The sequence below is a fragment of the Bubalus bubalis genome, chromosome 3 (genome assembly GCF_019923935.1).
Source record: "Bubalus bubalis isolate 160015118507 breed Murrah chromosome 3, NDDB_SH_1, whole genome shotgun sequence".
NCBI classification, from domain to species: Eukaryota; Metazoa; Chordata; class Mammalia; order Artiodactyla; family Bovidae; genus Bubalus; species Bubalus bubalis.
In genome coordinates, this window is record NC_059159.1 from 86,147,911 (window position 1) to 86,161,843 (window position 13,933).

Sequence of the window (13,933 nt, forward strand, 5' to 3'; positions counted from 1 at the left end):
TCCATGGACTCTATAGCCCATGGGGTCACAAAGGGTTGGACACAACTGAGCGACTTTCACTTCACTTCACTTTTTGCTTAGACAACGAGCTCTCCCTTGACAGGACAACAAAACTTTCACCAGTACCTGCACATCACTATCTACACACTTTGTGTGTTGTTTCTACACTCTTTAGAACTGACCTAATATATCAAGTTCCCTGGTGGTGAGAGGGTAATAGACAGGAAGGCCAGCGGTCTCCAAATGGAGGAAACAGGCTGCAAGCCTGACATTTCTTATCTCTCTCTTAATTGGCAGGAGGAAACCAACAAGTGTTAGATTTTTTTCCCCTTCTCTATACAAATTTAAAAGGAAGTATCTCTTAAAATTCTGTGTTGCCATGACGACACCTGGCTCCATCTGAACTTTTCTCAAACCTTGAGCTAACCAATGTGTTTTTCTTATGGAAATGTTTGTCTTCAGCTATGTTAATGAACTATGCCTTTACCCTAGACTCTGTCTTTCTTCAAGTCAGTTCCGTCTAAGACTCAGAACCTATTTGACAAACCTGTATGTTTCACTTATACACTGTTCTCCTAATCTAATCATTTTATGGCCTGGGATGACTCACCTGGTGCCAATGTTATCTCAAAATGCATGTTGTGGGTGAGGGGCCTGGTGCCACTCTCAGTTTTGAGAAATCTCCTTTCTATAATTAACAGCTTGCTAGTAGGAGAAGGCAATGGCACCCCACTCCAGTACTTTTGCCTGGAAAATCCATGGATGGAGGAGCCTGGTAGGCTGCAGTCCACGGGGTGGCTAAGAGTCAGACACGCCTGAGCGACTTCACTTTCACTTTTTACTTTCATGCATTGGAGAAGGAAATGGCAACCCACTCCAGTGTTCTTGCCTGGAGCATCCCAGGGACGGGGAAGCCTGGTGGGCTGCCATCTATGGGGTTGCACAGAGTCGGACACGACTGAAGTGACTCAGCAGCAGCAGCAGTAGCTATAAAAGATCCAGCTAAAGACTAGCAGGGGGGCACTCTTTCTGTCCCCTTCTAATGTCTATGTCAGAAGCTTTCTCTATCTCTTTTATTCTTTGGTGGTAGTTTAGTTACTAAGTAGTGTCTGACTCTTGCGACCCCATGGACTGTAGCCTGCCAGGCTCCTCTGTCCACAGGGATTCTCCAGGTAAGAATACTGGAGTGGGTTGCCATTTCTTTCTCCAGGGGATCTTCCCAACCCAGGAATTGAACCCAGGTCTCCTGCATTGCAGGTAGATTCTTTACCGACTGAGCTCCAAGGGGAGATATCTACACTTTACACTCTAATAAAACTTTACTACACAAAAGCTCTGAGCGATCAAGCCTCGTCTCTGGCCCCGAATTGAATTCTTCTCCTCCGGAGGCCAAGAATCCCGGTGTCTTTCGTGGTTCAGTAACAACCTTTCAGTGGCTCAGATGGTAAAGAATCTGCCTGCAATGTGGGAGACGTGGGTTCAATCTCCGGGTCGGGAAGATCCCCTGGAGAAGGAAATGGCAACCCACTCCTGTATTCTTGCCTGGAGAATTCCATGGACAGAGGAGCCTGGTGGGTCACAGTCCATGGGGTGGCAGAGTCAGACACGACTGAGCAACTCAGTCAGACTGAGCGACTAACAAACAAACAAAATATATAAGCAAGTGTCAGAAATGAGCAGAACTTGTCAGATGGAGCACAGAATATCCAGTAAGTGCTATCATGCAATACATCTTCCACTTTTCAAAAAAGCAGAGAATTAGTATGGACTAACAGAGCTAGAATCACACAGAAATTTTCCACTATATTTACAGGTTAATTCTGATACTAACTGGAATGAAAGAAATTATAGTAGATGTTAGGAATGGAGGAAATACGTGGTAGTTCTAAGCATGTGGGGGGAGGTATGGAGAGAGAGGTAGCCCTAAAGTGGGAGAACAGAGTCACATGGTTCTCTCCCCAGAGATCATCAGCATCAGACACAAGAACACATACCTAGGATATGGGAATGATCAGTTCCCTTATTACAGAGCTCCGTCTTTCACACAAGTGCTTCAGATAAAAAGAAATACTGGAATGCTTTATAGACAATGGATTTGGAACTCAAAAGGCCTAACAGTACTTGTTAAAAGGATCCAGATGTTTTTAAAATCTGGGTACAAAGTTGCTTTAAATCCCTCACCCAGTTGACAGCTTCAAAGAACCCTGATATAAATGGTATATCCGAACATAATGCATTACAACAGGACCCATTATCACACATACTTTGGCTACACAGGATCCGATCTCAACCCTATAATGTACATGCATAACCCTTATAGGAAAAGTTTGGTAACAAGAAGGCTAACAGTGGCTGGTGTGTCTATGCTCCATCATCAGCATAATGTCCCTTATATAGTGTGGATATATCTTTACCTTCTCCATCTTTAGCACTGTTTAGAAGAAATGTGTGTGTGAGTGAGTGTGTGTGTGTGTGTGTATACATGATTAAAGCAGTAGAAAAACAAATATGTGAAAACTGTTAACATGCCAAGTACTCTGTACTAAGCATTTAGAATTAAACACAGAAGCTCTTCCTGCCCTTGAGGAAATTACAATCTAATGGGAAAGATGGACTTTAAACAAAGAATCACAAATAATTAAGCAGATAATTACACATATGTAAAGTACTACGAAAAACATAAAGGAACGGATCACATAGCAAATATACACTAATCTGGGAACATCTGGGAATCCTCCCTGGCCTTCCACTGAGGAAAGAATGTTTAAAACAAGATGGAAAGGATGAGTAGGATTTTTCTAGACAAAGTCCTTAGGAAACACAGGTAGACAATATAAAGACAGCAGGCATATTTTTGCAGATGCTAAGCCCCTTGCCAGGAACCACTATATAATCAAGATCAGTACAGTTCAGTTCAGTCGCTCAGTCATGTCTGACTCTTTGTGACCCCATGGACTGCAGCACACCAGGCTTCCCTGTTCATCACCAACTCCCGGAGTTTGCTCAAACTCATGTCCATCAAGTCAGGTGATGCCACCCAACCATCTCGTCCTCTTTCTGCATTGCTAATCAAGACAGCTGTTGATAGCAGTTGGTGATTCTGATGGTTCAGTCAGACATAAGAGTTGGTAGGATGTTCTGTCTTAGGACCAAGTACATCATCTGGTGTTACCAGAAACAAAAACATCCCTGAGCCCATGAGCACCAGAAAGGCTGCCAAGCAGGGTAGCTGCCCAGGGGAAATCAGGGCCCAAGAGAGAGAAAGGCAGGTTTAGCAGGACTCTGGCAAATATATTGAGAATAACAGGAGCTGGGTTTCTTACAACTCTAGAGGAGGTTACAAGTAAGAAGAGGAAAACGCAGAAGGAAATCTGTGATACTGGTTTGGAGATATTGGTGTAAACTCATGGTTTTCAACACACATAGCTAGACACGAAAATACAGACATATGTGAGAGAGAAAGAGAAGGGAGGGGAGGGAAGAAGAGAGAGAACAAATTTTCTAAGTGTCCACTGAAAGGGCCTAGGAGCACTGATTAACTCAGTAGCAATGTAGTAATTTGTACTCAGATCTTGACTCCTAAATATCATTCTCCACTAAAAGACACTTGAGTTCTTAGGCTACTACAAGTCTGAGGATAAAATAAGATGAACCTAGAACATCTTTGTGTGCCATAAACAAAAGGCACTCAAAGAATGATGAGGTTATCTCAGGAGGACACAAGAGTCAGAGACTCTTATCTAATCTGGAACAATTTGAGGACAATTCAAAATAATGAATAACTGAATAATAATTAAATACAGTAAGAGTTTAGTGGTCCATATCAAAAGAAAGACAGAAAGAAAGAGGAAGAAAGATAGGAAGGAAGCACAGAAAGAAGGGCAGGCAGCTTTTCCTTACATGAGAAAGTCTACAAAAAAATGTAAACAGGATAATGGAATTTTCTTTTTCTTCCTTATGGCTTGTAGGGTTATGTACTTCCCTGTGTGTGTGTGTGCTCAGCCGGGGTTGACTCTTGGCAACCCCAGGGTCTGTAGCCCGCCAGCCTTTCCTGTCCATGGGATTATCCTGCAAGAATACTGGAGTGGATTGCTATTTCCTCCTGTAGGGGATATTCGCGACTCAGGGATTGAATCTGCATCTACTGTGTCTCCTGCATTGGCAGGCACATTCTTTACCGCTAAGCCATCTGGGGAGCCCCAAAAAGGAAGTCTAACATTTAATTAAAAAAAGAAACCACATCTCAAATGGTAAATACATACAAAAATGTTCATTCCTTCTGACAATGAATGCAAATTAGCCTTAAGGCATCATTTTATACCTGCCTGGCTTGTATTATAGTCATTTGTTTACCTAAATGAAGGTCTGCTTTGTAATGTGATAACTAGAAAGGGTTTATTCTTTATTTGTTTTCTAAGCACTGTTATATAAAATGACTCATAAACTCATAATCCTTACAAAAACTCTAGAAAGAAGATTCAATTATTTTTTCCACTTTACAGAAGCAATTGAGCCTTACAGACTTAAGCAGCTTGCCTGAAGTGACACAGCTGAGAAGCCATATAAGTGGGCTATGAACCCAGGCAGTCTGGCTCCCAAGCTTTTAACCTCTATGACGACAAGCTGCTATGATATTTATACAGGGCCGAGGTACTGAAACCTGATACAATCCTTCTGAAGAGCAACGAGGCCATGCCATCCTTATAGTCATCACATCCTCAGAGTCTAATTATAAACTGATGAGAATTTATCCTAAGGAAAGGCACATTCACAAGGATATTCTCTATTATGGAAACATTTTAGATGACCAATAAGGAAATGGGTTAATTATGATTCATCAACTTGACAGAACATTCTATAGTCAGTCATTTAAAAATGATAATTATGGAGATATATGGAAAATAGGGAAATGTTTACAATGTTAGGTTAAAGAATACAAAGCATATGTATACTGGGAAATATGTAAACATTGTGTGTACATAAAAGGAACAAATTAAAAGGTAAAATTTTAAAGTGATAATAGCTGTTAGAAAGGGCTTCCCTGGTGGCTCAGATGGTAAAGAATCTGCCTGCTATGCAGGAGACCTGGGTTCGATCCCTGGGTCAAGAAGATATCTTGGAGAAGGGAATGGCAACCCACTTCAGTATTCTTGCCTGGAAAATTCTATGGACAGAGGAGCCTGGCAGGCTACAGTCCATGGGGTCTCAAAGAGTCGGACACGACTGAGCAACTAACATACGCTGAAAGCCATGGGATAATTGTTTACTCTTTCAAATATTTTTATGATGTTTACAACAACAAAAAATAGAAATTAAATACTCTCCCAACATACTCTATTAACACTAGTCTAGAGAGCAATGCAAGAATGCTCTTCATACTTTCCCAACCTTCCTTAGGCAGGAGATTAGTGGTGATCATGTCCATTTACATGGAAACTTGTTATATATATAAAAGACAATAAAATAATATATATTTTATAATTCAATATAAACACATACACAGCTAGAGAACACACACTGGAATATCTATTGAGGCTATCTCTAGGTGGTGAGTTTACAGGGAATTCTTTCTTTTTCTTCATACTGTTTTTGAACTTCATGTTATATACATGTTGCTTTGCTCAGTTGTGTCCGACTCTTCACGATCCTATGGACTGTAGCCTGCCAGGTTCCTTGGTCCATGGAATCTTCCAGGTGAGAATCCTAGATGGGTTGCCATTTCCTCCTCCAGGGGATCTTCCCAACTCAGGGATGGAACTCACGTCTCCTGAGTTGGCAGGCAGAGTCTCTGCCACTAGTGCCACCCGGGAAGCCTGTTATACACATGTGTTCATTTCTAATAACTTCGTAAAAAGAATTGTATTGGTAAGCTATTACTAAACTAACCTATTTAAAAATAATATACTTTGGTAACCAACTTTATAATTTCAACAGAAAAACAGGATAGCTTTCTCATATCATTTATTCTATACTTGGAGTTCACTAATTCTGTTCTTTTGGTTAGACTCATCAACAATTATATCTCATGCTAGTAATCCAAAAATGATCAATCAACAATCTACCTACTTCCAGTTTATGTACAAGTCCAACTCTTATACACTCAAATCACTGACCAATGAATCCATATCAAGAAGGAAATGCCATTCATAATGACTTAATTTTAAGGATTTAAATGAATACTTCTTACTGTAAACTTTAAAGCCTAGTAGAAAAATCTTGGAAAGTCATATTCCCTAGCAAGAGAATTGGTAAGAAAATAACCCTAAATTGTTAGAGAAAGTGAAGTTGCTCATTCGTGTCTGACTCTTTGTGACCCCATGAACTATACAGTCTGTGGAATTCTCTAGGCCAGAATACTGGAATGGGTAGCCTTTCCCTTCTCCAGGGGATCTTCCCAACCCAGGGATTGAACCCAGGTCTCCCTCATTGCAGGCAGATTCTTTACCAGCTGAGCCATGAGCACAGAGTCTTAGCCATTGGACCACCATGGAAGTCCCCGTTAATTGTTAGGTAGAAATGTATAACATTATCACCAAAAATAAATGATGACTTTCAGTAAGTACTTTTAAGACAGTTTAACTGTTTTATTTTAAAATTAGGAAAAACCTTGAAATCTGAATATACTCTGAGGTTGAGAAAAAACAAATATCAGAAATCAGGAGAAAGAATAAAGGAATAGAAAAGAAGGAAAAATAAGAGCCAAAAGTTAGAGGGCCTTAAGAAGAAAAAAATAATTCCAGAATAGGAGGGATTAGATTATAAGCAAATTTTAAATCCAGCACAGTCAATAAATATCCAAAGGAATAGATTATGATGATTACAAAGGTTAAGGAATATTACATCTGCCAGGAGGTGGGACTATTAGGGAAGAAAATAAAATGTTATAGAGTATAGCAAAAAACCAGTTATATTTAAAACTATTAACTGAAGTCTTTCAAAAATGGAAGGAATTTTATCTATTTGGCATGTTTTAAAAATGTAGGCCTGTGTGAAGGAATGGATACTATGAACATCTGGTATGTTCCATTGTATGAGTATTAAAGTGGGCATCTAAAATGAGAAAAGTCCTAAACATGAGAACGCAGACTAATATATTCACTGTCTCAGATGTGATTGGTTAAAATTGAGATCATTTCATCCAGTCTCATCCCGGCATATGTGTGGATCAAGGATAACGTACAACGTTGTTCTTCCTCTCGTAAGTTATTAAATGGCACACAGAGGCAATGGAGCCATGCTATCCCAAAAGTTTTCTCCCTTTTGCCTATGCCAAGCTTGATTTTTATTCTCTCAAGCCATTTCTTCCTCAAAAGAGTTCACCAAAGTTGTCATCCTTCCTATCAGCAGCCCCACTGGGCTCTGATGAGTGACATCCAGACATTTAAACTCAAAAGCTGCTTCAGAAGGGAGTTATTAAAATTCAAATGAGCTGGGCATATTGAAGAAGAAAACACTCGTTTGCATGCACACCTCCGCATTTGGCCATCCCATTTAGACCCATAGAGCAGGGTCTGGTTTTGTCTTTGTAAATGGGCTTCTGAGGCGGAGGTCAGCCTCCCACGGCCCCCACTCCTCTGGGGTCATCATTAGTAATGTGTAAGGCTGAATAGATTTTCCCTGGAATCTAGTCAGGAAACCTGACAAAAAGGCAGCCCTCTCCCACAACCTGAAAATGCCAAAAATCTGATTGGTAATAAGCCATTTTTAAAATACTTCATTTACTTGTCTTCAAATAGCTTTAATAGCAAGATTTTACATAACATTTCTGATGTCAATTTCACCTGATGTTTTTCAGTTTTGGAACAGAATATATCCTATTGTATCATGACAGACCAATCATAAAAATCTTACATTTTATCAAGAATTTTCCACAAGATTCAGAGAAAATTCACTTCTGCTAAGAAATATGAATCTAGGGAGCAAAATGACATTTTAGTCACTAGAAAAGGAGTCTGTGTTTCATTTGGTTTAAGAATCTAATAAGATCTAATAAGAAATATCTCATGGAAAAAACCTCACATTAGCATCATTTTAAAAGTTTATAAAATATCAGTGAGCAAACTAACAAAAACAAACCAACAAAAAACTAGAGCAAAAATATATATTCCTAGAATTACTCTAGCCATGGAAATTTTAGATGTTCCTAGAATTATTCTAGCCAAGGAAATTTTAGATGTTCCTAGAATTATTCTAGCCATGGAAATTATAGATGTTCCTTTAGTAAGAATTCAATTTCCTATTAATGGAGACATCTCTGCTACAACATCTACTTTAAAAAGACTTACTTTATGGCAATATATAAACAACTCCATATTATGTGTAATAAATGACATGGTCATGCCTACACATACCTTGTCTGACAATGACATAGCATTATACCAACTTTCACTGAAGATATGAAAAGCAAGTTATGCTAACTCACAACTCTAGGATAACAGCACAATTTCTGGAACTCCAGAAACTAAGGGAATTTATGTCCAAGCTATGAAAGTAGTTTATAACTTGGAAGCTCCAGGGATTACTGTACCTAGTACAAACTTAGACAACAGACATGACCTCTAATGTCCCTTCCAATGGTAAGATTTTATTCCTCCATGACCTCCATTAATCAAATTTTCTTCCTCCAGATGTCTTCATTTTAATTTGTTTAAAGACTTTTCCCCTAAAATTTGGATGGATTTGTTATAATACAGGCATTGGTTTTGCCCAGACTGACAAAATCAGCCCAACGAAGAATGAAACTAGCAAAACATCAATGAAAGAACATTACATAAAACTGGTTCCTGAGCCACAACACACTCAGTTTGGATCCATTTTTTCCTCAAAGCATAAATTTATAGGTGTGTATCATTAATGTGCATTTACTTAAAAATTAATGTGGGATTATTTTGGCTCCAGTTAAAAACAAAAGCACTAAATCTCTGTCGGTTGTTGGTGGCAGCAACAAAGAATCACAAAGGCATTACTGCAAAGAAAAAGAACACAAGCTAAAATTAAGAACCAGAGCCAGTGATTCCAACAACATACAGTGATCACACAAAGTTCAAGAAGACCTACCTCCAAGTCAGGTCCTGTAATACAAATGTGTGTTTTCTCTTTTTAGGTCACACTCGTTTGAAACTGACAATAAAAGTAATGTGCACTTATACTTTTGAAATGGCCAAAAGGAAGATTAGATATTAAATTGGTAATTTCAGGAGGATACACAGTATGTATGTTTGTGTATCACTTATTTTGTAGTTGGTTTCCTAGTCAGCTCTACTGCAAAGATGATCTGGCAGGGGAAATTATTCACCCTTCCAGATTTGTACTGTTTAATCTACAGAAGCAAGCTTAGGGCATACAAACTTAACAGGTAGAAAGAAAGAGTCAAGAAATGTGCTCACTTGCCTTTTTTTCCTCCTGTAACGAAGAAGCCAATGGCTGCTCTAATAAAACTGTTTTCAGGCAAATAGCTGTAGTCAGTAGGCACTGTGGAGACAGAAAATGATCAAATTAACCAGTGAACTTGGCAGGACTAATGAAGGAAGGATAATGATCTCATGCTGCCGTATCAACCTAGAGACAAAGCGGAGATGTTTATGCCATTAATCTCAGAACAATACTCTGTGGTTGCAACTAATTCTATTAGATTAAGTGGCTGAGACTATGCAAGCAAATCTAAAACGGTGGTAAACCTGGGAGTGGTTGGAAAAAAAACCATAGAAGGCGAAAATTGTACTGAAGTGGTTTAAAAAAAAACCACCCTTTTCCACTTTGGCACATCAATGAACTCCAATCCAGTGACCTCTGTGTCAGCAAGGAGTCCTAAGCTGGACTTCTAAGCTGAGACCACCATTCTATGGGCTATCAAGGGCATCCTGAGTCAGATACATGAACCATGGAAATATGTCAATCAGTATTAATACTAGTCACTCTCTTATTTCATGAGACAGGGACCTCTATGTGACCAACACATACAAAAAACCAGATGTGCCTGCTGACCTGAAATAGCGAAGCAGTAACATTTATGCTAGTTGAGTCCTATGAGTTTCTTAGATTCTTTTCCTCCTGGTTCCCCATATTGTTTAATGAGATGGTTTTTACTGGGATAGATGGCTCCAATGGAAAATTCCATCAGAAATGAGCAGTTGTATTTTTCCAGATACACAGTCATTTTGCTCCATAGAACCTGTGTATAAGATGATTTACTACAACTGACCTTGAATATATGTAGCCCATAGCATAACAATGACAAGCCTATGTTAAAAAGCAAAAGCCTGACATAAACATGCTATTTTTACCAGGACATTGAGAGACCACTGTCCTTCAGGACAAGTATTACCAAGGGTTTCCAATATGACAATGTTTTTTTTTTTCTTTTTCCAGTTTTAATAAGACAGCTTCTCTGGTATCTCAGTTGGTAAAGAGTCCACCTACAATGCAGGAGACCCCGGTTCGATTCCTGGGTCGGGAAGATCCCCTGGAGAAGGGAGAGGCTACCCTCTCCAGTATTCTTGGGCTTCCCTGGTAAAGAATCTGCCTGCAATGTGGGAGACCTGTGTTCGATCCCTGGGTTGGGAAGATACCCTGGAGAAGGGAACAGCAGTATTCTTGCCTACTCCAGAATTCTTGCCTGGAGAATTCCATGGACAGAGGGGAGAATTCCATGGACAGAGGAGCCTGGCAGTCTACAGTACATGTGGTTGCAAAGAGTTGGACGCAACTGAGCAACTTTCACTTCACTTCACGGTATGACAGCTTTTAAATGTATAAAGTTCATTATGTGGGGAATGCTGTGGAACCATGCCCTATTTCTATAGCTAAGGAGTGACTGAAAGGCAGGGAGACAGTAATTATGGTGGCCCATGTTCCTGGTAATGCTGTGGGTAGACTACCTGTCAGGGGATGTGTGAAACTAGGTTTTAATGAGGAAACTTTGGTACCTAAACCGCCCTGGCCTGAGTCCAAGGGAGCCAGTGGTCAAAATTCTATAAAGAGCAAGGAGCAGATATAGGTCCCAGTGTATTACACTGATGTCTTCCCCAGAAAACCTCCAAGTACATACATAAATTAACCACGTGGGAACTGCAAATATTTTTATTGCTTTTATTTAAAAGCAATAGAAATAGAAAAAATCTTGTTGCAGTAAGACCTAGGGTTTTAATTCCAAGGCCAAGGAGACACATATCTTTAAAAGTACTTACCTCAGTCTTTTCTCAATGCCAGGGCCAGAAGAACTCCAGCCATATGAAGAGTCTTTTAATGAAATATCCATCCTCTTCTGACATAAAAGAGGGACAATAATGCGCAGCCCTGAGGGCGGCTATGAAAATTAACGCTCTTAACAAAGTAGATAGCCCCACGTCAGCACCCCTCCTTCCAGCTCCCATGTTCTATGACTCCAATCTTACCCGAGGTTCTACTTTGATTTGAGGACAGAGTAGACAGATGAAGATGTCCTAGAAGCCAGATGGCATTTGACTGAAGACCAATCACCCCAGACACACTGATGACCTATGAATGAAATGTTAACAGTTCAACGATGGGCAAGATACAAATTCCACTCAATAAAAGGCCACACACAGAAGGTCGCTAATCTTTTATGAGGTGGTAGCTTGGCTGGTAATGAGAAGTTCTATGACAAGATGTACTATCCTCTGTGTAGTACGCTAAATGTGGGACATAGAGGTGATCAACAAGTGTTGCTGAATGAAAGAATGAATGAATCTATCAGTCATGACAGAAGGGATCAGTGATTGTCTCAGATTTCACTGAGTCAGACTGGTCTAAAGGAGTTTTCAAAAAATGGGAAAAGAAAATCCCAAAAGTAAAAAGGGCTGATAGTTGCTTAGGACTAAAATACGTTTAAAAGTAGGAGGAGATATTATTTAGTTCTCTTCTTTAAACAGTGCTCTATTACTATTTTACCATTCACAATATGATCTTTTAAATAATATTTTCATTTATAGATTTTTTTACCCAAGTTATAGCAATTTAAGTTTCAGGAAAATTTTTTGAGAATATTTACATTCATACATGCAAAAGACAATTTCTTCTGTTTCAGGATTTGTTTGCTTTCAAAGGCATGAATTACTACAACTTCTTCATGTGGTGAGTATTATAACCAGCTATGTTTAAAAAAAAAAAAAAAAAGACAAGTACACCAGGTGAAAACCTAGGACACAAAGTTCTACATGTGGTAAGAATGCAACTATGCAGAGAAAATAAGAACGCTTATAAAGAAACATGACCACATGTGAGCAGCAGCTGCTTCAGGTTGAGAGGAGCCTCAGTGATATTTTTTTAGCTTCTTCCATTCAATGAACGTCATGATGTTTTAAATAAAAATCTGAAAATATAAAATCATTTCTGAGCAGATGGACATTTTTATTCTTTAGCCAAGAATAACTCTGATAATAATTCACCCAAATACTTTTAGTGACATCTGAACTAGCGCCTCTTGACCATTCAGCTTAGCTATCTGCCCTGCCCTTTGGCTGTCTTCTATTTTTCCTTGTCCAGAGGGCCTGACATTCTTTGCAGGGTCAGGTTTAAATTTTTAAGAGAAACCAAAGCAACTTAAGTTAACTCAATAATTCAAGCTTTCTTTTTTTCCAGAGGTGGTGCATGTTGGTCAGCAAATACAGGGCCCTAAGCGGTTCTCCATTGCCCCTGGAACTCACCATGAATAACCAGAGATTTCCCCATTTTCTACGTAAGACATTTTGTATCATGAGAGAGGAAAAGACAGCAAAGGGGAATATCTGTTTTCCCACTTAAGGATTTGAAATTCTTCTTCTCACCTGAGTTAAAGTTCTAATGACTTCATTAAGTCTGCCTTGAGACTGAGAGGACTGGATGGCTTCTGACTTCAGCTGAAAGAAAAAGGAGAAATAACCACTTAAAAAAGTAGATAATGATACTCCCACCGTATCAGTTGTCAACATCTAAGCTATGGAATAACTCATCATATGTCCTTATATTTCAAAAACAAAAACCGTGAGCTCCTTGAGGGCAAGATCCATGTTTTATTAAATTACTGATATCCCAGGGCTAGTTCAGTGTGGCAAGTAGCAGTCACTTAATAAACCTTTACTGTATGAACAAAGGAATGCCTTAGAATTACTTGTAAATTTATACATACATATGGGCTTCCCTGGTGGTTCAGAAGGTAAAGAATCTGCCTGCAATGCAGGACACTAGAGTTCACTGTCTGGGTCGGGAAGATCCCCTGGAGAAGGGAATGGCAACCCACTCCAGTACTCTTGCCTGGAGAATTCCATGGACAGAGGAGCCTGGAGGGCTATAGTTCATGGGGTCGCAAAGAGTCAGACATTACTGACAGACTAACACATTCACTTTCTTTCAAGTCTACAGTAGAAAAGCTTTTAAAGTTTTTAGAAACTTTTGAAGTTTATAGAAAGCATAATTACATAGATACATATTTAAACATTACAGATGCAAGGTGGAGCTTCCTATTTCAAATTTTTGAAATTTCTTAGGATCCAATTGCTTTCCTTAGGCAGAGAACTTTATGGAAAGTATATACGTTGACTAGGTTTAATTCCTACAATCCAAATACAACAAGGAACAAATTTGTACAAAAAGAATTCTTGGCCAAGAGCATATATAAAGACACCAGAGAGCCCAGTGTAACCACTACCATGAGCATATATCGGTCTTCCTTAGCATGATGAGATATTGGGTATTCTCTCCTTGCTGTGACTATGCACACTTTCAGGTGTCACCCTCATTTTTTTTTACCTGCATTACATCCCCTTCGGAGCCTACCAAGGCCACCATGCCGTGAAGAGCTGCCAAGCAAAGCATTGTGGGAGCGCCCTGAAAACAAAGCATCAGAAAATGTCAAGAGGGGAACAATCCTTGGGTTTGAATTTGATAAGAATTGTACCACAGAGAAACAAATGGTCAAAATGGTACAAAATTTGTA

At 39.3% G+C, this 13,933-nt stretch overlaps 1 protein-coding gene across 5 annotated transcripts in view; it reads right to left on the bottom strand.

Moving 5' to 3' along the window:
- Nucleotides 1-13,933, bottom strand: part of FOCAD (focadhesin) — a 301,517-nt gene that overhangs the window by 34,792 nt on the left and 252,792 nt on the right. For all 5 annotated transcript variants that reach the window (XM_044939795.2, XM_044939797.2, XM_044939796.2 and 2 more), the window contains 4 exons: nucleotides 13,747-13,824; nucleotides 12,786-12,857; nucleotides 11,394-11,496; nucleotides 9,391-9,471 (listed from right to left, as the gene is read on the bottom strand). In XM_044939795.2, coding sequence (XP_044795730.1) covers nucleotides 9,391-9,471; nucleotides 11,394-11,496; nucleotides 12,786-12,857; nucleotides 13,747-13,824 — 334 coding nt within the window. The remainder of the gene's footprint in view (nucleotides 1-9,390; nucleotides 9,472-11,393; nucleotides 11,497-12,785; nucleotides 12,858-13,746; nucleotides 13,825-13,933) is intronic.